At 41.6% G+C, this 22,304-nt stretch overlaps 1 protein-coding gene and 1 non-coding gene across 6 annotated transcripts in view; one reads left to right on the top strand and one right to left on the bottom strand.

Moving 5' to 3' along the window:
* Positions 1-8,956: 8,956 nt before the first annotated feature.
* ZNF184 (zinc finger protein 184) overlaps positions 8,957-22,304 on the top strand; it is a 32,921-nt gene continuing 19,573 nt past the window's right edge. The window contains exons 1-2 of one of the 5 annotated variants that reach the window (XM_045058430.1): positions 8,957-8,975; positions 14,263-14,416. In XM_045058430.1, the coding sequence (XP_044914365.1) occupies positions 14,410-14,416 (7 nt within the window). In that variant the 5' untranslated portion in view covers positions 8,957-8,975; positions 14,263-14,409. Of the gene's footprint in view, positions 8,983-11,228; positions 14,028-14,262; positions 14,417-22,304 lie in introns of those variants that run through there. The other 4 variants (XM_045058429.1, XM_045058427.1, XM_045058428.1 and 1 more) reach the window with 4 other exon arrangements.
* TRNAS-AGA lies at positions 9,140-9,221 on the bottom strand. Its single transcript has one exon. It is a non-coding gene; the product is annotated as a tRNA-Ser (tRNA).

Genomic DNA, 22,304 nt, shown 5'->3' on the forward strand with positions numbered 1-22,304 from the left:
ATAGAGACTTTAAAAAGAAAATTAAGTTAAAATGAGGCTGTTAGGATGGGCGCTAATTCAATCTGACCGGTACCCTTATAGGAAGAAATTTGCACACCAAGAGACCCCAGAGATGAGCACTCACAGAAGAAAGGCCATATAAGGACACAGCTATCTTCACATTAGAGAAAATGGCTCTCTGCAAGCCAGAGAGACAGGTCCCTGGATAAACCAAGGCTGCACCTTGATCTTGGACTTCTAGCCTCAAGAAATGTGAGAAAATCAATTTCTGTTGTTTAAGCCCCGGATTCTATGGTATTTTGTAATGGCGGCCATAGCAAGCTAACACAGAGGGTAATTATGACTTTAATTTCTCTCGTAGACTTCAGACTGTTTGAACTTTTAATTTCTTTTTGTGTCTGCTTTGGTGAGTCACGTTTATAAAGGAACCTGTGATTTATCCTCTATTGTCAGATTCCTTCCCCAGGAACTATTCATTTTATCTTTTCACTCTGATCTTGATATCAGTAAGATCTTTAAGGTCGTCCCCCTTTTATACTTTTTCCTCCTTAAAAATAGTCTGGATTTGGGGCGCCTGGGTGGCTCAGTCGGTTGGGCGTCCGACTTCGGCTCAGGTCACGATCTCACGATTCGTGGGCTTGAGCCCCGCGTCGGGCTCTGTGCTGACAGCTCAGAGCCTTGGAGCCCGCTTTGGATTCTGTGTCTCCCTCTCTCTTTCTGCCCCTCCCCTGCCCACACCCTGTCTCTCTCCCTCTCAAAAATAAATAAACATTAAAAAAATTTTTAAAAAACAGCCTTGATTTGAGGTAACAATTTTACTATGTGAAAAGCAAATTTTTGTTCTGTTAATTTCCTCTATTCTTTTTCAGCGGGTATCACACTTACTATTGTCTTTTCCTTGAGACTTTTAAAGATTTAATTTACTGGCTTGTTAAAACTCGATTCTTGAGATGAAAGCTTAGATCATTACCTTTCCATTTTTCTTCTCTGTTAATGTGTAGATTTGGAGCTAACGATTAGACCTCAAGTGCTGTTGTAGCTTCTTGTCACAAGACGTTATATATCCGGTTTTCATTATCATGCAGTTAAAAATCGTTTACAGTTTGTTAAACTTATTTGACCCACAGGGTTATTTTGTAAGTTCAATCCCGTTACTTGATTTTGTAACATTTGAGGATTTTCCACTTGTTGATGTTCTTGACGTTGGTTTTGATTTCATTTTACAGTGCTGGACCTGTTCCTCTTGATCTCTGTCTCCTGAAACTTGTTGAGACTTGCGTGATGCTTTGCCTGTAGTGATTTTGTCCAGTGTCTCCTGTGTCCCCCCCAAAGCTCAGGTGTTCTGCAGTTGGGTATCGTATTAATCCAGTTGCCTAAAATTTCCTCACTAAATTTTACTTAATTTTCCATACTAAATTTTCCTCTAAGTCCCGTTTGTTATTTCTACAGAGGTGTTGAAATATCAACTATGGTTATGGATTTTTGTGTGTCTTCATTTAGCTCTGTCCATCTTTTGCGTTCTATACTTTGAAGCTGTTATTATGCCCGTACAAATATAGTGTTGTAATATTTTCTTACTAAATTGACCCTGGAAGTTAGGAAGTAGCCTCATTATTTTTAGTAATGCTTCTTTCTTAAAGGCTACAAATTCAAATTATTATCATTAAAGTGGTTCGGGTCAGTTTTCGTTGTTGTTATTTATTCTGTGTCTTCCATTTTTTTACTTCAATTCTTTTTACTTCAATTCTTTTTTAAAAAGCCATATGTTTGGGGCGCCTGGGTGGCGCAGTCAGTTAAGCGCCCGACTTCAGCCAGGTCACGATCTCGCGGTCCCGGAGTTCGAGCCCCACGTCGAGCCCCACGTCGGGCTCTGGGCTGATGGCTCTGGGCTGATGGCTCTGGGCTGATGGCTCTGGGCTGATGGCTCGGAGCCTGGAGCCTGTTTCCGATTCTGTGTCTCCCTCTCTCTCTGCCCCTCCCCCGTTCATGCTCTGTCTCTCTGTGTCCCAAAAATAAATAAAAACGTTGAAAAAAAAATTAAAAAAAAAAGCCATATGTTTAAATTGTGTGCCTTATAAAAAGCATATCGTTTTGGGTAAATTTTTTTCCCATTATGATGATCTGTCTTCTAATTGAAATATTTAGTCTACCAGCATTAAAGATAAGTAGCTATTTAGTTTTGCTTCCAGTTCTCTCAACTTTGCCAGTTTGTTCTTTGTCCTCCCATTCCTGCTCCCTTGCCTCTTTTTTTTTTTCTTTTTTTGAGAGAGCATGAGCCGGGCAGGGACAAGACAGTATGACAAGACAGGGACAAGAGACAGGGACAGGGACAGTATGACAAGACAGGGACAAGAGAGAGAATCCCAGCCAGGCTTCATGCTCAGTGTGGAGCCCTACATGGGGCTTGATCTCACGACCATGAAATCATGACCTGGGCCGAAGTCAAGAGTTGGGTGCTTAACCGACTGAGTCACCCAGCACCTCACCCCTTACCAGGTCTTGTCATGCATGTCTGCTAATGAGGCATTCCCCCCCATTTTGCCTTAATTTTTTTCATTTTCTCAATTCAGGTATAACTTACGTACCGTAAAGACCACAAGTCTTAAAATTATATAGCTCGATCAGCTTTCGCATGTACATATACCTGTATGACAGTCGCCACGATCAAGACACAGAATATTTTCGGCAGTATGGAAGGCTCTCATTAGTCTCATCCCTGTCCGCGCGTACCCTCCCTCCAAGGACAAGCACTCTATCGTCGTATATTAACTTTGCTGTTTTCGTACTTCTTATAAGTGGAGATGGACACTCTTCTAGGTGTTTTTTTGAGTGACATCGTATCTGTGAGGCTTGGCCGTGTTGCTGTGTTTATCAGTAGTTATTCCTTATAATGGCTGTATACTATTCCACATTTCCATTCTGCCACTGACAGTACCTTTAGGTGGTTTAGACTTTGACTATCACAAATGACGTTGCTACGAACATGCGCGTACACGCTATTTGTGTTGGTTATATGGTCAAGTAGGATAATATCTGGGTCACGAGAATATTATGTGTAACTTTTGTAGGCATGGTGAAACATTTTTTCCAAGTGGTTACACGAATTTATACTCCTACTGGCAAGGTGAAAATGCTCTTACCACTAGTTTTTATGCTTAGAGTTTTAAATTTTAGCCATTCTCATGGGTGTATAGTGCTATCTAATTTTGGTTTCGATTTGCATTCCTCTGGTGAGTCATGATGTTGAGTGTCTTTTTATATGCTTATTGACCCTTTTGAATATTTAAAAAAAATGTTAACATTTATTTCTTTTTGAGAGGAGAAAGAGCATGAGCAGGGGAGGAGAGAGAAAGAGGGAGACACAGAATCTGAAACAGGCTCCAGGCTCTGAGCTGTCAGCACAGAGCCCGATGCAGGGCTCCAGCTCACAGACCGTGAGATCATGACCTGAGCCAAAGTCGGACACTTAACCGACTGAACCACCCAGGCGCCCCCCATTTTGAATATTTTTAAAATGTCTGCCAAGCCTGTTGCCCATTTTCTTTTTCTTTTTGTAATGTTTACTCATTTTTGAGAGACAGAGAGAGACAGAGCACAAGCAGGGGAGAGGCAGAGAGAGAGGGAGGCATGGAATCCAAAGCAGGCTCCAGGCTCTGAGCTTTCAGCACAGAGGCCCAACACGGGTCTCAAACTCACAAACTGCAGGATCATGACCTGAGCTGAAGTTGGATGCTTAACCAACTGAGCCACCCAGGCGCCCCTGTTGCCCACTTTCAAGTTGAGTTGTCTACTCTTATTTATTCGTAGAGGTTCTTCATACACACACACACACACACACACACACACATATATGGATATTAGTCATTTGATGGATGGATGGATAATATACATACAGGTCCCAGATACCTCCTCCCATTTCAAGGCTTTGTTTTTGCTTTTTTCATGGGTGTCTTCTGCAACCAATACATCCTTAATTTGAAGTGTCCAACTCTTCAACTTCTTATTTTATGACTCAGTTGGTCCCATTTGAGAAATCTTTCTCTAGCCCAAGTCCATGAAGATATTCTGCTCTGTTTTCTTCTAGAAACTGGGTTGTTTTTTCTTTCACATGAAGGTTTATCACGAAATAGTTTTGTTTGTAATGCATTTATAATGCGAAGTAGGAAGTCAAGGTTCATTTAATTCTCTCAAGATGTTGTATCATTATGAAAAAGACCACCTCGCTTGACTAAATTTACCTAGGACCTATTTTGTGAGTTGGCAGCATAATTGTTCTAGCTTAGTTTATCTTCTTCAGTATTGACTTGACTTTGCAAGTTCCTTTGCACTAGAGCCCGTTTCTACAAAAATACTTTCTGAGATTTGGATTTGGATTTCATTGAATCTGCTGAGTAATTTAAGATGATTTGACATCCTAACACTCTTGAGTCATCCCATATGCAAAAGAGATCACTTGTTTAGGTCTTCTTTAATGTAGCCCAGTAATGTCTTGTAGTTTCTGATGGAGTCTTCTTGCACAGTTTTGTCAGACTTATTCCTAGGTAATGTTTGTAATGCTATTGAAATGGAATTTAGAAAATTCTATATTTCACTTGTTTATTGCTAGAATATATTCACACGTTTGACATTTTGCACATTGACCACAAAGGCAATAACCTTCTGAATAGTAACGAATAGTAAGTAACTAAATTCATTTAACTAATTCCAGTAATTTTTAGATTCTTCTCAGTTTCATGCATTCATAATAATGAAAGGTTTCATTTCCCAGTATTAATATCAATTATTCTTGTCTTGTTTTTTAAAAAAAATTTTTTTAATGTTTATTTATTTTTGAGAAAGAGACAGAATGCAAGTGGGTTGGAGCAGAGAGAGAGGGAGGCAGACTCCAGGATCCAAGCTGTCAGCACAGAGCCTAACACGGGGCTTGAACTCACAAGCTGTGAGATCATGACCTGAGCTGAAGTCGGGCGCTCAACCAACTGAGCCACCCAGGGACTCCTATTCTCTTCTTGTTTTATTGCACTAGATTTTACTTCCAGAACCATGTTGAGTAAAACAAATAATATAGACATCTTGGTCATGTTCCCAGACTGGGTTCAGTGTAGGTATTATTTTATTGTTTTAGGTAGACTAAAGAAATTCCCCTCTACTCAGCATTTTTCGGGTTTTTATCATGAATTGATGTTGAATTTTATCAAATGTTTTTTCTGTGTTTAATAAGATGATCATTGGTTCTTACATTTATTTTATCAATGCGGTAAATTACATTTTAAAAATGTTAAGCCAATCTTAAATTTCTAGAATAAAGTCCATTTGATCATGATGTTTCAGCTTTTTCAAAAAATATGATTGATTTGATTTGCTTTTATCTTAGTTAACAGTTTTGAGCTTCGCTTCTGTTGATAAGAGATACTGACCTGTAATATGCTGTTCTCATAATGTCTGTTCAGGTTCTGGATCACAGTTATGTTGGTCTCATATAATGAGTTGAAAGATGTTTTTTTTCTGTAAGATTTCAGTAGGATTGATTTCATCTCTCTTTGCATAGAAACATTACAAATGAATCTATCTACTCCTGGAAGTTTATATGAGTGACTTTTTAAATTGTAGATTCAATCTCTTTATTTAAAAAAAATTTTTTTTGTTCATGTTTATTTACTTTTGAGAGAGAGAGAGAGAGACAGAGCATGAGCAGGGGAGGGGCAGAGAGAGAGGGAGACACAGAATCCGAAGCAGGCTCCAGGCTCTGAGCTGTCAGTACAGAGCCCGACTCGGGGCTCAAACTCACAGACCATGAGATCGTGACCTGAGCCGAAGTCAGACGCTCAACCGACTGAGCCACCCAGGTGCCCTGGACGTGGTGAGTAAATTATGGATTCAATCTCTTTAATAGGAATAGGACAGTTCAGTTTCCTATTGCTTTTTGTGTCAGTTGTGGTAAATTGTGTTTTTCCAGGAATGTATCCATTTCATTGAACACGTCTCATGTACTGACATAAAGATGTTTATAATGCCTCTTTCTTGTTTTCAAAATATATTTAGGATATATATGAATATCATCTATTTCATTCCTACTGCTGGTATTTTGTGTGTTTATCTTACCGTCTTTTTGATTAGTCTTGTTCAGGGTGTATCTATTTTATCATTCTTTTCAGAGCCAGCTTTTTTTACTTTGTTGATTTTCTCTGATGTATGTCTGTTTTCCATTGATCGATTTTTGCACTTATTTTTATAGAGCCTTCTACTTTGTGCATTTAAATTCCCAACTTTTTATGGCTTGCTGAGCCATAAAATTAAAAAGTTAAATCACTTATTTTCAACCTTTCTCTTGTTCTGATACCCGCAGTCAAAAATAAAAATTTGGGGGGGGAGGGCCTGGGTGGCTCTGTCATTTAAGTGTTGGACTTCGGCTCGGGTCATGGTCTTGCAGTTCGTGAGTTCGAGCCCTGCGTCGGGCTCTGTGCTCATGACTCGGAGCCTGGAGCCTGCTTCAGATTCTGTGTCTTCCCCTCTCTGCTGCTCCCCTGCTCGTGCTGTGTGTGTGTGTGTGTGTGTGTGTGTGTGTGTGTGTCTCAAAAATAATAGACATTTAAAAATATGTAAAACTAAAAAATAAAAAATAAAAATTTCCCTCTAAAAATGGCTCTAGCTACATCAGACAAATAAGAATATAATGCATTTCATTATTATTCAGCTCAAAAAAATTTTAGATTTCCATTTTGTTATCTTCTTTGACCCATGGACTACATAGATGTGTATTGCTTTCTTTTCAAACATTCAGAGTTTTCTGGTAGTCCTTCTGAAGTACATAACATTGAACCTTTGTTACAGTTGGTCTATGTTAGTGTTTCTTTAAGCTAAAGACATAGCCGTTACTCCTTTTGTGTGGTTCTTATGACTAGGGTCTGTCACTTACTGCTAAGGGGAAATGCTTCTGAAGTCTCAAATAACAGTACTGTTAACCAAGTTCCCTCCAACTGGGAGAGGCGTGAACTTTAACCTCTGTGTCCCCCAGAAGTATACGCCCGCTGAATCTCTAGAGAACATTATTGGCCTTCCAGCTGCTCTTTCCGACAGAGTTTTGGAACATCTTCCTGTGTGTGTGTGCAGTTGAGGGATTTGTCAGTGACATAAGAAGAATACATAGAAATTCCAGCTTCTTCTCTGTGGTTCCCTCACCACCAGAACTTTGTCCCTCGGGTTCTAGGTCTCCCCGGCCCAGCACATCTACATCTTTGCACTTGACATCTACTCCAAAATGCTGGAAAATAGCACGTGTCCTCAAGGGGATGCCCTTGTGCACCTCGGGTCCTGTTTCCCTTCTCCCACGGTTCGGAGCCCTTCAAGCCCCGCCCGCGTTGATTGCTCTTAGTGCCTTCATAATTCTTATCATGACGAATCATATTTCCTCCATAAAAAAGGAATATTTTGTCTCTGAAGAAGAGAGACAAATGAGATTCAATGGTAGGTGAAAAGCAGGGGGCAGCCTCCTGCGCCCTAGAGTCGCTTCAGAAATAAGCTAGTGGCCGACAGAGCTGCACGGTAATACTACCTTTTAAACTTGACTATCAAAACTTCATGACAGAATGTTAACAATTAACTTTAAAGTAATATTTCAGATTTAGGCTTTTATCTTGGAAGGGTGGCCCTTCTTTTAAAAAACGATGCTGTGGGAAGGGGGGGGCCGCCTGGGTGGCTCAGTCCGATAAGCCTCCGCCTCTTGCTCTGGGCTCAGGTCGTGATCTCTTGGTCGTGGGATCAAGCTCCACACGGGGCTCTGCACCAACCGCAGGGAGCCTGCTTGGGATTCTCTCTCTCCCCCTCTCTCTCTGCCCCTTCCCCATTCTCTTGCTCTCAAAATAAGTAACCTCAAAAAAAAAAAAAAAAACATTTTGAACCCATTCCTTCACCAATCCTAAATTCTTATTGAGTAATTTACTCATTGCCCCTTTCATATGAATGGTTCAAACTGTGTATCAATCAATATAATTTATTGTCAAATTAGCTAACATAGTGTGTACAGTGTGCTCTTGCTTTTGGAAGAAGACAATAAATTTCAATGAGTATATTCTTCATTTATGGTTTTATTCTGTTTTCTTCTTTCACCCTTTTATTTTGAAAATTTAATTTTCAAATAATTTCCGACGGACAGAACATTTACGAGAATATAAAGAATTCCTGGCTACCCTTCACTCCATTCTCCAAAGTTTAGCGTGTTTGACATATTATTGTACTTTCGTTTTCTCTTGATGTCATACTTTTTTGAAACTGAGACGGAGTTTGAAAACGCATAGTCTTTTCTTTCTTCTCCCAGTATTTTCTTAAAGCCATTCTTTTATATAACCAAAGAACAATGAATACAATCAGGAATTACCACCGATAAAATAAAATTATTTAATCCCTGTGGTTCATTCGGATTTCACCGATTGTTCCAATAATGTCCTGCACAGCAAAAGAAAACCCCAGATCATGTGTTGCATTAAATTCTTTTAAGATCTGAAACATTATTCTTCCTCTGTGTCATACTGGTGCGATGTGCGAGGAGGAGAACAACGCACTTACTTTGTGGAACGACCCTCCTGAAACCGTCCGAGGTTTCCTCTGATCAGATTCACACCACACATTTTTCAGGGATACCTAGAGTGACCTTGCGCCCTGCCGACGCGTCACATCCGGGGGAATTCTGATTGGCCGCCAGCCGTCCACCACGTGGTCCCGGAGCTGGCGCCGCCCCCGGCGCGGAAGCCATTTTCCTCCTGGTCGGACTGCAGCTCCGCCCCCGCCCCCGCCCCCGCCCCCGCTCCCGCCCCCGCCCCCGCCCCGGGACTAGCGCCCTGGAGGCGCAGGTGGACGCTCCCGGCCCAGCACGGTCCTTCGCCAGACCTCCGAGCGCGGAGCGCGGCTGCAGTTCCGGGGCGGGACGACGGAAAGAACTGACGGGACGCGCCCGGGGAGCGTCCCCTGTGGTGGCCCAGGTGCCTGGTGCGCGTCTACACTGGCTAGCCCCGGCCGGCCTCCGCTAAAGCTTCGGGCGGGTTTACCGAGGAAAAGAGGGAGCCCTGCTCTCCGGGGCGTTAAAGTAACAGGGCCCGCTGCTTCCGGCGGGCCGAGGCCGAACTCGGAGCGGAGAAAAACACGCCGTAGTCGGCAGGATTCGAACCTGCGCGGGGAGACCCCAATGGATTTCTAGTCCATCGCCTTAACCACTCGGCCACGACTACATGGGGCTCGAGCGGCCAGCGCAGGCCTTACCTAGAAAGAGCAGCGGCCGAAGGCGGGGAAAGGGTGGAGGCCGCGGGCGCCGGGAGCCGAGTCGCTGCCAAGTGTGTGCGACCTGCCGGGGGTTCCGGGGCCGCGGGCCCGCTGGAGGGGAGCCCTGGGCCCGTGACCGACCGGAGCGGCTTTCGGGAGGGACTCGGCGCAGCCGGCCGCTGTCGCGGGCGCAGGGCGGGGGGAGGCCTGCGGGGGGCGCCTTCCCAGAGCAGGACCCTGTGTTGATTCGTGTGCAAAGCAGGCGCTCTCTCTCTCTCCAAAGTTAGCGAGCGCCGGTGTGTTTTCTCTTCCCCGACTTGGTCTCCGCCTTCGAGTCCGAGGTCGTGGGGTGCCCCGGTGCCGGGAGTTGGTTGTGGTCTACTCGGGGTGCCCTGCTCACTTAAGAGGCAAACGATCGCAGGTGGAGAAATCACGTCGCCTGTAGAGAGCGAGGAAGAGACGAGAAAGGGAGAGACGTTAGTTAATCCTGTGGTTTGATGGGACAGCCTGCTCCGAAGGGGTAGACGAGAGTGAAGCCGTTATTGTCCATAACTTGTGCGGATCCCCTCCTCTTTTTTACTTGGTGTACACGTTTTTTATCAAGCACGTTGTGGCTCTTTTGTTTTTGCTTAAGTCATCTGGAACGCTAGTTTTGATTGAGGTTTGATACCGAGGAAATATCCAAGATCTGTGCTTTGGAAAACACTGCAAAACAGCAGTTAGTGATGTGCCCTTTGAATTACAATTAATCAACTGCTTGTTTGCTTTAGGGTGCCAGTGAGGAAGGAGTGGACACAGGCGCAACTTTGTTTCACTGGACTGAAAATGTTTTTAATGGAATGGGTCTAGGTAACGGAAGACAATGCACGTTGAGCTGCAGGAAACAAAAGCTAGTCCAGTTATTATTTTAGTCCTGCTTTGGAAATAAACCAAACGACCATCTGCGGTAGAAAAGACAAATCGTGAGCTGCTGTTGTTGTTTGTTTGTTGTTTTCTTACAAAATGGAATTTCACCCCACAGGGAGTGGAAGGAACTACAAGAACAATCACACGAATGAAACCTCCCACGCTAAGAATGAGCGAGGGGAGCCAGGCACAAAAGAATACATTTATAGTGCATTCCATCGTTTGAAAGTTCAAAAGCAGGTGGAACTAATCTACGGTGTTAGAAATCAGAATAATACTACCCTTGGGAGGAGTTTCTAGCATTCTGGTAATGTTTCGGTTTTCAAATTGGGTGCTGAGTCCATGGTTGTGCTGGCTTTGTGTAGACATACTGAGTTGTTCACTCTCGGATGCTTTGTTGTGTAGCTGTTAAAGTGAATCAAATATTTTCCTTTCAAAAGATCCTTCATCACTAGGATGTCATACTTTTTTGCTGCTGCTAAAATGTATGTCACACCCAAATATTTATTGGTAACATACTTAGATACTCACTATTTGGAGTAAAAACATTCTGTGTTACCAAACTTCCAGCCATTGTGCAAAAAGACGCATTACTGAGGCAGAGTTATATCTTAAATTATTCATCTGTGCATTTTTCATGAATTTCTATCCTTTCCTGTTGTCTAGAACCCTGAGTTAATAAAATATGTTAACTTAAATAAACTGTTCAGAGCGTTGCATCCAGTAAAAACTCAGTAAACTTTGTCTTTTATTCACCAAATTATACCTTCTATGTAGGTAGTGTTTTTTGTTTTATTTTTTAATTGGTTGGTGCGTGACACATGATAGCTGCTCAATTAATATTTTACCCATATAGCCCCGGAACATCTATGTGCAACTTCCTGTGCTAGCTTCCATTTTATGTGCAGACCCAGTCACTAAAACTAATATATATGTGTACACACGCGTTCTTGCTGTCCTCAGTATTGAAAGTCTCTTTCGTGTAAGGGATGGCTAAAAAATTTCCAAATCGTCAAAACCTGGTTCCCTTTTGCTTAACAGTTCTTTCCTTGATTTCTTTTTAAATTTTTGTAAAAAAAAAAAATTTTTTTTTTAACTATAGACATCAGGGAGAAGTCAAACTGCACCTTCCACACTGTGCTTGGCAATTTCCTCACTTTATAACAACAGTCACTTTTCTTCCAGTTTCTCATTACGTGTCCTTCATTTCCTTCTAAAACCTTAACAGAGCAACTTTGATGGTCATGTGTTTGTTAATTATACACTTTAAAAAAAGTTTTAGATTTACAGAAAAATTGAGCAGAAGGTATAGAGTTTCCATATACTCTCACTCCCCCTTCCCCCAACCAGTTTTCCCTATCATTAACATCTTGGGTTAGTGTGGTACCTTTGTTTCAGTTGATGAGCCAGTATTGATATTATTTATGCTGCTAGTTAATATTAGGGATTCACTGTGTCTTGTACGTTCTATGGGTTTTGACAAAAATATAATGACATACATTCATTACGCTATCATACGGAATGGTTTCGCTGCCCTAAAAATCCCCTTCGCTCTATTTATCCATGACTCCTTCCCTCTCCCCAGCACCTTGCAACCATTGTCCTTTGCAGTCTCCACAGGTTTGTCTTTTCCAGAATGTTATATGGTTGGAGTCATAAAGTATGTAGCCTTTTCAAATTCTTTCACTCAGCAGTATGCATTTAATGTTCTTCCGGGTGTTTTGGTAGCTTGATAGGTTATTTCTTTTCCTTGCAGAATAATATTCCATTGTCTGGACGTGCCATTGTTTATCCATCACCTATTGAAGGACATTTTGGTGGCTTTCAAGTTTTGGAAATTAGACTTTTATATGAGCATGAGTTTTCAGTTCATTCGGGCAAATATCCAGGAACGAGATTGCTGGATCGTATTGTAAGAGTATGTTTTGTTTTGTGAGAAATTGCAAACTGTCTTCCAAAGTGGTTGTACCATTTTGCCCTCCCACCAGCCATGAATGAGAGATATATTCTTAAACTCGGGAAACTGTTCATGTCTTTACTCGGGGGGGTCTAGTGTTACAGAGATTAAAAGTGAGAGTTTGGGACCAAATTCCTAAACTCAAGTCCCAGCTTCCCCATTTGCTGGCTGTGTGATTTAGGCAAGTTATTCAACGTATCTGTGCCTCAGCTTCCTTCAGTTGTAGAGTAGGAATAATACAGAATAACTTCATTAGCTTGTTTTAGGAATTTAAAAAGTTAATAGATGCAAAGCACTTATTAGGACCCTGCCTGGCATAAAGTCATATGAAAATCATAGCTCATTGCATATCGTCACTTTTTCCTGATGGTCAGTTATCCCTATGTTGGCTTTCCATCGTCTGTCTTTTATATCACTTTTTCTTCTACCTCATTCATCTTTTTCTTCTGATTCATAGAAGAGCTTTTTAAAAGAATATCCTATAGGTAACCGACTCACTTTTCACAGCATCCATCCAGTTCTCCAATATGACTTTAATTATGCTGCTTATGTTAAATATGCTCGCTATATATTTTTATCCTTTTTCATCTAGAATGTCTTTTTAGTGTTTTGTTTTTTTCACATCTTGTTCTCACATCTTTCTATCCTGTTTTCATTGGGTCGATGTCTTCTTGGAATCTACTGAGAATATCAACTTGTTCCCTGAAATTTTCTAGTGCCTCCCTTAGATCTTTTTTGAAATCTGCTCTTAGATGTCCAGTTTCTCCTTTCCTTTCCTTTGTGAATTTGTCTTTCATGTACTCATTGTTAGGATTTCCAAGTTTAATGTTTTGTCATCCGCAGTGACTTGACCTTAGGCCCTCTGTCCAAAAGCCTGGGAAGCAGCACAGTCAGTTGCGTGGGCCACACATCGAACACTGTAAAAACCTACGGACTTCTATTGGGTTCTTTTCTGCCAGGGACACACCGACAGACCGGCGTTGGACTCCATTCGCAGCTGACGTAGGCATACACCGTGCACTGCTGTAGGGCAGAACACGGTAACACCACTTGCCGCTTTTCTTTAGCATTTAAAAAGATGTGGGTCGCGACCCATTTGAAAGTCCCGAAGGCAATATAATGGGCCTCGACAAGAAGTTTTAAAATGAAGAAATAGAGCACTAAATAGAATGCAGAACAAGTAGTAAAGGCAAATAATGAATTGTGCAGTGTTTCCCTGCGTTTTAAAATTATACACGTGTGTAAATGTGTATCTCCTACACAACGTTCGGTCACACAAACTTGAGGGTCCCCAGGATCCCGTTACTCCCACCAGAGAAGTTCAGAAGCCAGAGACTGGCGCGGAGAACTCCCGGCCCCGCCCAACGGGAGCTCTGGGAAATGGAGTTCGGCGTCGTGGAGCATTCTGGGAACCGTAGTTCCGCGCGTTCGCCGGGCACGACGAGCGGGGGGAGGGGCTCTCTCCGCGCGACCGGAAGTGGCCGTTGAAGCCGGCAGAGGTTGGCGCTGGGGAAGTGCACCCTCTTCGGCTCCCTTCGCTAGGTCTGGTGCCGGTCCCGGCGCTTCCGGACGCGCGAGCTGAGAGTGTGGAGCGCCCTAGAGGGAGGGAAGCCCAGGTATCACCATGGCAACCGCCAGCCTTGCGGCTGCGTGACGTCATCCTCCTCGCCCCGCTGGAAGCGGCCTCTGCGAGAGGGAGCTGGGGAGTCCTCGGAGGGGGCGCCCCTCGCCTCCCTCCGTGCGGGGCGGTTCCGCCCTGATCCCTTGGAGGGCTTTGTTCTTTTGTTCCGGTCTGGGAGGAAGGACTGGGAGCGGGCCCCGCCCCGCCGCTCCACCTTCCAGCGTTTCCACCCCGCAACAGGTGTGTCTTCCGTTCGCGAGCCGGGGTGTGAGCCCGCAAGTGGGCACGGAGGTAACGGGCCGGGTCTGGGGGCGCCTCTGGCCAGACTGCAGGGTGGGCACCAAGGGGTTTTTGAATCCGGGGCTGAACCTGCGTACTCGAGCTCCACTCTCTTTTTGTTCAGCGGGAGTGCCTGTTTGGTGGCTCTCGGCGGGCACTTCTCTTTTCCAAGGGTCTCTTAGCCACTGTGCAAAACTCAGAGGTGCGATTGTGACGCAGGCTGCTGACCCCGGGCTGTGTCTTTTAGGGCTGCCCCGCTCCGCCCGTGTAAGGGCTCAGCCGGCGCAGACTCCTGGCCGGACACCTGAGCCCCCAGACCGAGGCCCCCGCTGGAAGGACGCTGCTTGGGAAATCCTGGTGTCCAGGCTCCGGAGGAACGGAATGAGCTCCTGAGATGGAAGGTAGTGGGGACTGGAGGGGGGACAGAGGGCTGATGGAGGCAAAAGAACAGTGTGGACCGGAAGATCGACTACTTGACAGAACTCACTGGTAGAGGTGGAAGTTGGGGCGGGGGGGGGGGAGCTTATCTTAGGGATAGAGAAAAACTGCATTACATCAAGGGGAGAGATTCTTACATTCATATGGAGAGACTTGCAGGAAGAGTTAAGTCTCCCTGGCTTCGGGATTGGGGAATGAGAAGGAGAGATGATTCAGAATGTCTGTGATCCTCACGTGACTTCTGTTTCTTAAATATTAGAATGGTAAACTTGCAGTCAGAAAAAATCTTGGTAATCACCCCTTCAGTGCAAGAATTAAAGTGTCCCTTGCTGATGGCCGTCTGTCAAGCCTATGCGAAGTGTGGCATCAAACTCCATTTTGGGTGCAGACTGTTCCCTTGTTGGCTCTTTTTTTTTAGTTCCTTCTATTAGGCAGAAGTGCCTAGCCCTGTAACTTCTGTGTTGGATCTTAGTTCTTAGTCTCCGAAAGCAAGAGACTGTTCTCTCTTCCACATTACTGCCCTCCAGAATGTGAATTCAGCTGTTACAACTCCTACTCGCACATTCTTTTCTTTTCTAAGCAAAACCATCTCAGCTCCGTTGATGGATCTTATAGGACACATCTGGACCTCTTCGACTCTCCTGCAGGAGAGCATGCTTCTTAAAATGCATTGCCTGAAATTAAACATAGTTCTTTACAAATGCTTTGAAAAACACCTAAAAGGACGAATTTGTTTGAATTATATTTCTGCTGTGCAGCATCAGGTTACGTTTGTTTTGAAAAAAATCAGCGATATTGTGCTGTAAGCCCTACATCTTTCTTACATAACCGTAGGGAAGTAGATTTATGCCATCCTGTGTAAGAGAATTGTTTTTTATCCTTAAATATCAGGACTTCACATATATGATTGTTTAGGGGTTTTTCCAGCTTGTCAGAATAATTACGAATCTTCATCTAGTCAGTGGTTTTTTTTTGTTGTTTTTACATATATTTGTTGTAAGTAGGCTCCACACATTGAACTCATGACCTTGAGATCAAGAGGCACAGGGTCTACCCACCGAACCATCCAGGTGCCCCATTTATTCAGTGTTTTAACTGTCCTTTCCAACTTTATCTCACTGCCATATTTAATGAGTATTCCTTTTATTTCTTTCTTCATGTCCTTGAACAGGTTCAGAGTAAGGACAGAGCCCTGTGACCTGTCATTATAGACTTTCCTCTGCATTGTCACTGTCTTTACATTGTTCAGATATGGCCATCAAGTCAGGTTTGGTTTAACCTATTATCATACAGTTCTTTTTTTGAATTTATTTAACATCATTAGAAGTCTTAATATTTCTTGGGGCGCCTGGGTGGCGCAGTCGGTTAAGTGTCCGACTTCAGCCAGGTCATGATCTCGCGGTCCGTGAGTTCAAGCCCCGCGTCGGGCTCTGGGCTGATGGCTCAGAGCCTGGAGCCTGTTTCCGATTCTGTGTCTCCCTCTCTCTCTGCTCCTCCCCCGTTCATGTTCTGTCTCTCTCTGTCCCAAAAATAAATAAACGTTGAAAAAAAAAATTAAAAAAAAAAAAAAAAGAAGTCTTAATATTTCTTGTATTATTTATGCAGGTTCGAGATATATCTTATTGATTGTCAATTCTTTTTTTTTTTCTTTTAGGAGTGCAAAGAATCTCTTCTGTTTCTTACAAGTGCATATCTATCTAAAATTATCTCAAAACAAAACAAAAAGTTTGATTTTAAACATCAGCTGTTTTTTTTATATCGAAGAACAATTATAGATTATAATAAAAATAACAATTCCATAAAAATAACAATACCATCAAAAATATGAAATGGGAGAGGCGCCTGGGTGGCTCAGTTGGTTAAGCATCCAACTCTTGATTTCGGGTCAGGTCATGATCTCATGGTTTGTGAGACTGAGCCCTGCGTCTGACTCTGCACTGAACAGCATGGAGCCTGCCTGGGATTCTCTCTCCCTTGCTCTCTGCCCCTCCCCCGCTCTCTGCCCCTCCCCCGCTCATGTTCTCTCTCCTCAAAATAAATAAATGAGCATTAAAAAAAACAAAGCAAAACATTAAAACATATGAAACAGGAATACATCTAATATGTGTAAGCTCTGTACACTTAAAACTACAAAATGTTTCTGAGAAAAAGTCTTTTCTAGCTATATTTAGATATACTTGACTCATAACATTGTGTAAGTTTAAGTTGTCCATAGTGATGATTTGATATATATTGGGAAGTGATTACCTCAGTAGGGTTAGTTATCACATCTTTCACTCCACGTATTTGCCTTCTGTGTGTGTATGTGTGTATGCGTGTGCAGTGAGAACCTTTAAAATTTACTCTCTCAGCAACTTTCAAGTGTATAATACAGTATTGTTAACAATAGTCACCATGCAGTACATAGATCCCCAGAACTTACAACTGGAAGTTTGTACCCTTTGAGCAGCATCTCCCTATTTCCTCCACCTCTCAGCCCCTGGAAACTACCATTCTACTGTCTTTATGTGTTCAGCTTTTTTAGATTCCATATATAAGTGAGATCATGCAGTACTTGTCTTTCTTTGTCTTATTTCACTTAGCTAATGTCCTCAAGGTCCAACCATGTTGTTGCAAATGGCAGGATTTCCTTCTTTTTTATGGCGGAATAGTATTCCATTGTGTGTGTATATACACATATCACCACTGTTGATAGAAATGTAAATGGATATAATCACTATGGAAAACAATACAGGTTCCTCAAGAAATTAAAAATAGAACTTCCAAATGATCCAGCAGTCCCACTTCTGGGAATGAAATCACTATCTTGGAGAAGTATCTGCACCCCCATATTTATTATAGTGTTAATCACAATAGCCAGGACATGGAAACAACCTACGTGTCCATCAACACATGAATGGATAAAGAAAATGTGATCTATGTATTTCCATAGTGGCTATACCAATTTACATTCCCATTAATAGTACACAAAAGTTCCTTTTCTACACATCCAGCAACACATTATCTTTTGTCTTTTTGATAATATTCTAACAGGTGTGAGGTGATATCTCACTTGGTTTGGATTTGCATTTCCCTAGTACTTAATGATGTTGAGCATCTTTTAATGTACCTCTTTGGCACATTTGTTTATCTTCTTTGGGAAAATGTTTATTCAGGTCCTCTGCCTATTTTTAAATTGGATTACTTGTTTTTATGCTGTTGAGTTGTATGAGTTCCTTATGTATATTTTGGATATTAACCCCTATCAAATACGTGGTGTGCAAATATTTTCTCTCATTCCATAGGTTGCCTTTTCATTTTATTGATGGTTTCCTTTGCTTTTCTTTGCAGAAATTTTTTAGTTTGCTATAGTTCATGTTTGCTTATGTTGCCTGTACTTTTGATGTCATGTTGAAAAGATCATTGCCAAGACTAGTGTCAAGGAGCTTTCCTCCTAAGTTTTCTTCTAGGACTTTTAGGTTTTAGGTTTTGTTTAAATCTGTAATCTATTTCAGGTTAATTTTCATGATTGGTATATGACAGGGTTCATTTTCATTCTTCTACATGTGATTATATCTAATTTTCTTATTACCATTTTTTTTTGAAAGGCTTTTTTTTTTTTTTTTAACGTTTATTTTTGAGACAGAGAGAGACAGAGCATGAGCAGGGGAGGGGCAGAGAGAGAGGGAGACACAGAATCTGAAACAGGCTCCAGGCTCTGAGCTGTCAGCACAGAGCCCGATGCAGGGCTCGAACTCACGGACCGTGAGATCATGACCTGAGCGGAAGTTGGATGCTTAACTGACTGAGCACCCAGGCACCCCATCTTACCACCATTTTTTGAAGAGACTATTCTTCCACCATTCTTTCCCCATTGGGTATTCTTGGGTTCCTTGTCAAATATGAATTGGCTAAACATAAGAAGGTTTACTTCTGGGCTCTCAATTCTGTTCCATCGGTTTGTGTCACTTTTTATGCTAGCACCATATTGTTTTCATTGCTATGGGTTTGTAATATAGTTTGACATCAGAAAGTGTGGTGCATCCTATTTTGTTCTTCTTTCTCAGGATTGCTTTGTCTTTTGGGGGTCTTTTGTAGTACCGTATGGATTTTAGGATTCTTCTTCCTATTATTCTGAAAAATGCCATTGGAATTTTGACAGGGATTACATTGAATCTGTAGACAGCTTTGGGTATTATGGACATTTTAACAATAGAAATTCTTCTGATCCATGAACATGGGATACCTTTCTATTTATTTGTGTCTTCTGTGATTTTTTTTTTCATCAGTGTTGTGTAGTTTTCAGAGTAGAGATCTTTCACCTACTTGGTTAAATTTATTCCTGAGTATTTTATTTTATTGTTTTTGATGCTATTCTAAATGGGATTGTTTTCTTTTCTTTTCTTTTCTTTTTTAGATACTTCATTTTTAGTGTTTAGAAACACCACTGATTTTTGTATGTTGATTTTGTATCCTGCAACTTTGCTGAATTTGTTGATTAGTTCTAACAGTGTTTTTGGAAGGCAGCTATGCTCACCACTGTACCACTAATGCCTAACAGTGGTTTTGGTAGACTTTTAGGCTTTTCTCTATATAATATCATGTCATCTGCAAACATAATTTTACTTCTTCCTTTCTAATGTGGATACCTTTTATTTCCTTTTGTTGTCTAATTACTCTGGTTAGGACTTCTAGTATTATGTTAAATAGAAAAGGTGAGAGTGGGCCCCTCCTCTTGTCCCTTATCATAAAGGGAAGTCTTTGAATGTTTACCAGTGAGTATGATGAGTAGGTTTGTTATATATGGTGCTGAGTTTGAAAAGTATTGGTGTTAAAAATTGTTGGAAGTATTAGGTAGAGTTCACCAGTGAAACAGTGGGCTTGTCTGTTTGGGGGAAGGTTGATTACTGATTCAATCTCCTTACTCCTTATTGGTCTGTTCAGATATTCTGTTTCTTCATGATTCAGTTTTATTGGGTTGTATGTTTCCAAGAATTCATTTTTTTTTAATTTTTTTTTTTTCAACGTTTATTTATTTTTGGGACAGAGAGAGACAGAGCATGAACGGGGGAGGGGCAGAGAGAGAGGGAGACACAGAATCGGAAACAGACTCCAGGCTCTGAGCCATCAGCCCAGAGCCTGACGTGGGGCTCGAACTCACAGACCGCGAGATCGTGACCTGGCTGAAGTCGGACACTTAACCGACTGCGCCACCCAGGCGCCCCTCCAAGAATTTATTTTTTATAGGTTATCCATTTTTTTAAATTGACTTATTTAGAGAAAGAGTTGAGTGTGTGCAGGGATGGGGCAGAGAGGGAGAGAGAGAATCCCAAGCGGGATCTGTACTGTCAACTCAGCCCAACATGGAGCTCAGTCTCAGAAACTGAGATCATGACCTGAGCTAATTCGAGTCAGATGCTCAACCAACTGAGCCAGCCGGATGCCCTGATATAGGTTATCCATTTTGATGGCACAGTAGTTTCTTGTGATCCTTTCTGTGGATCAGATTTCTGTGGTATCAATTTCTGTGGTAATGCTTCCTTTCATTTAAGCTTTTTCTCTTTTTTTCTTAGTTTAGCTAAAGGTTTTTCAATTTTGTGTGCCTTTTCAAAAAACCAACTCTTAGTTTCATTGATCTTTTCTATTATTTTTCTGGTGTTTATTTCATTTACTTCTGCTCTGATCTTTGTTATTTCCTTTCTTCTGCTAACTTGGGACTCAGTTTGTTCTTTTTCTAGTTCCTTGAGTGCAGAGCTAGGTTGTTTATTTGAGAACTTTCTTTTTTCTTAATGTAGACATTTAGCGTTAATTCTCTCTTAGAACTAATTTTGCTATATCTGATAAGTTTTGATATTTTGTTTCCATTTTTATTTGTTTCGAGATATCTTTTGACTTCCCTTTTGATTTCTTCTTTTACTCTTTTGGTTGCTCAGGAATATGTTGTTTTGTGTCCACATATTTTATTTTATTTTATTTTATTTTATTTATTTATTTATTTATTTATTTATTTATTTATTTATTTTTACATTTATTTTTGAGAGACAAGAGCATGAGCGGGGGAGGGGCACAGAGAGAGAAGGAGACACAGAATCTGAAGCAGGCTCCAGGCTCTGAGCAAGCGGTCAGCACAGCCTAATGCTGGGCTCGAACCCATGAATCGTGAGATCATGACCTGAGCCGAAGTCAGACACGTAACTGACTGAGCCATCCAGGCAGCCCTGTGTTCACATATATATTTTTTTAAGTTTGTTTATTATTTATTTTCAGAGAGAGAGAGAACGTGCATGCACGCACATAGGGGAGGGACAGAGAGACGGGGAAACAGAATTTAAAGCAGGCTCCACACCATCAGCACAGAGCCCAATGTGGGGCTCGAACTCACAAAACCATGAGATCATGACCTGAGTTGAAACCAAGAGTCAGATGCTTAACTGACTGAGCCACCCAGGCACCCCTGTGTCCACGTATTTTTGAATGACCTCCACTTTTCGTATTCTTGTTTGAGTAGATAGTGGGTATGATTTTAGTCTTCTTAAATTTACCAAGACTTGATTTGTGATTTTTCATATGATCTATCCTGGAGAATGCCCCTTGTGTCCTCAAGAAGAATGTGTATTTGGTGGTGTTGGATAGAATGTTGTATATGTCTTTTAGGTCCATTTGGTCTAAAGTAGGTTCAAGTCCAGTGTTTCTTTGTTAATTTTCTGTCTGGATGCGCTACTCATTGCTGAAAGTGGGGTACTGAAGTCTTCTACTATTATGCATTGTTGTCTATTTCCCCCTGAAACCTGTTAGTATTTGCTTAATAAATTTAGGAGTTTTGATGTTAGTATGTATTTGTAATTATTATATCCTCTTCATGAATTGACCCCTTTATCATTATATAATGGCTCTTTTTGTCTCTTTTCACAATTTGTGACTTTAAGTCTATTTTGTCTGATATATGTATAGCTACCTCTGCTCTCTTTTGCTTTCCTTTTGGATGGAGTGTCTTTTTCCATCCCTTTACTTTGAGCCTAGTGTGCCTTTAAAATTGAAGTGAGTCTTTTATAAGGCAGTATATCAGTTGGGTCTTATTTTCCTTTATCCATTCAGGCACTGTGTTCCTTTTGACTGGAGAATTTAGTCCATTTAAGTGAAGACCTACTATTGCCTTATTAGGTTTTTTTGTTTTTTTTTCCGGCTGTTTTGTACTTCCCTGGCTCCTTTCTTCCTCTTTTGCTGTCTTCCTTTGTGAACTGATCATTTTCCATAGTGGTATGCTTTGATTTCTTTAGCTTTTGTGTATTTACTGTAAGTTTTGCTTTGTGGTTATCCTGGGGCCTACAGAAAACATCTTAGAGATAAAACAGTCTGTTTCAAGCTGATAACCAACTAAACTGCGATTCCATACAAAAACTCTATCTTACTACTGCCTTTCCTATTATCTGTCTTTGACATCACAGTTTACATCTTTTTATATTCTGTGTCTATTAATAAATTATTGTAGTTAACGTGTTTGTCCTTTAATCTTTATATAAGAATTAAGTGTTGAACACACAACCATATTACAGTATTAGTGTTCTGAATTTGACTATACTTATCTTTACCAGTGTGTTGGGTTTTTTTGTTTTTAATTTTTCCTTATTTATATTAGAGAGAGAGACAGAGTGTGAGTGGGGGAGGAACAGAGAGAGAGGGAGACACAGAATCTGAAGCAAGCTCCAGGCCCTGAGATATTGACACAGAGCCTGATGCAAGGCTTGAATTCACGGACCATGAAATCATGATCTGAGCCTAAGTTGGATGCTTAACCGACTGAACCACCCAGGTGCCCCATTTACCAGTGTGTTTTGTAATTTCATGTTTCATGTTATTAATTAGTATACTTTT

Source organism: Felis catus, chromosome B2 (assembly GCF_018350175.1).
Source record: "Felis catus isolate Fca126 chromosome B2, F.catus_Fca126_mat1.0, whole genome shotgun sequence".
NCBI classification, from domain to species: domain Eukaryota; kingdom Metazoa; phylum Chordata; class Mammalia; order Carnivora; family Felidae; genus Felis; species Felis catus.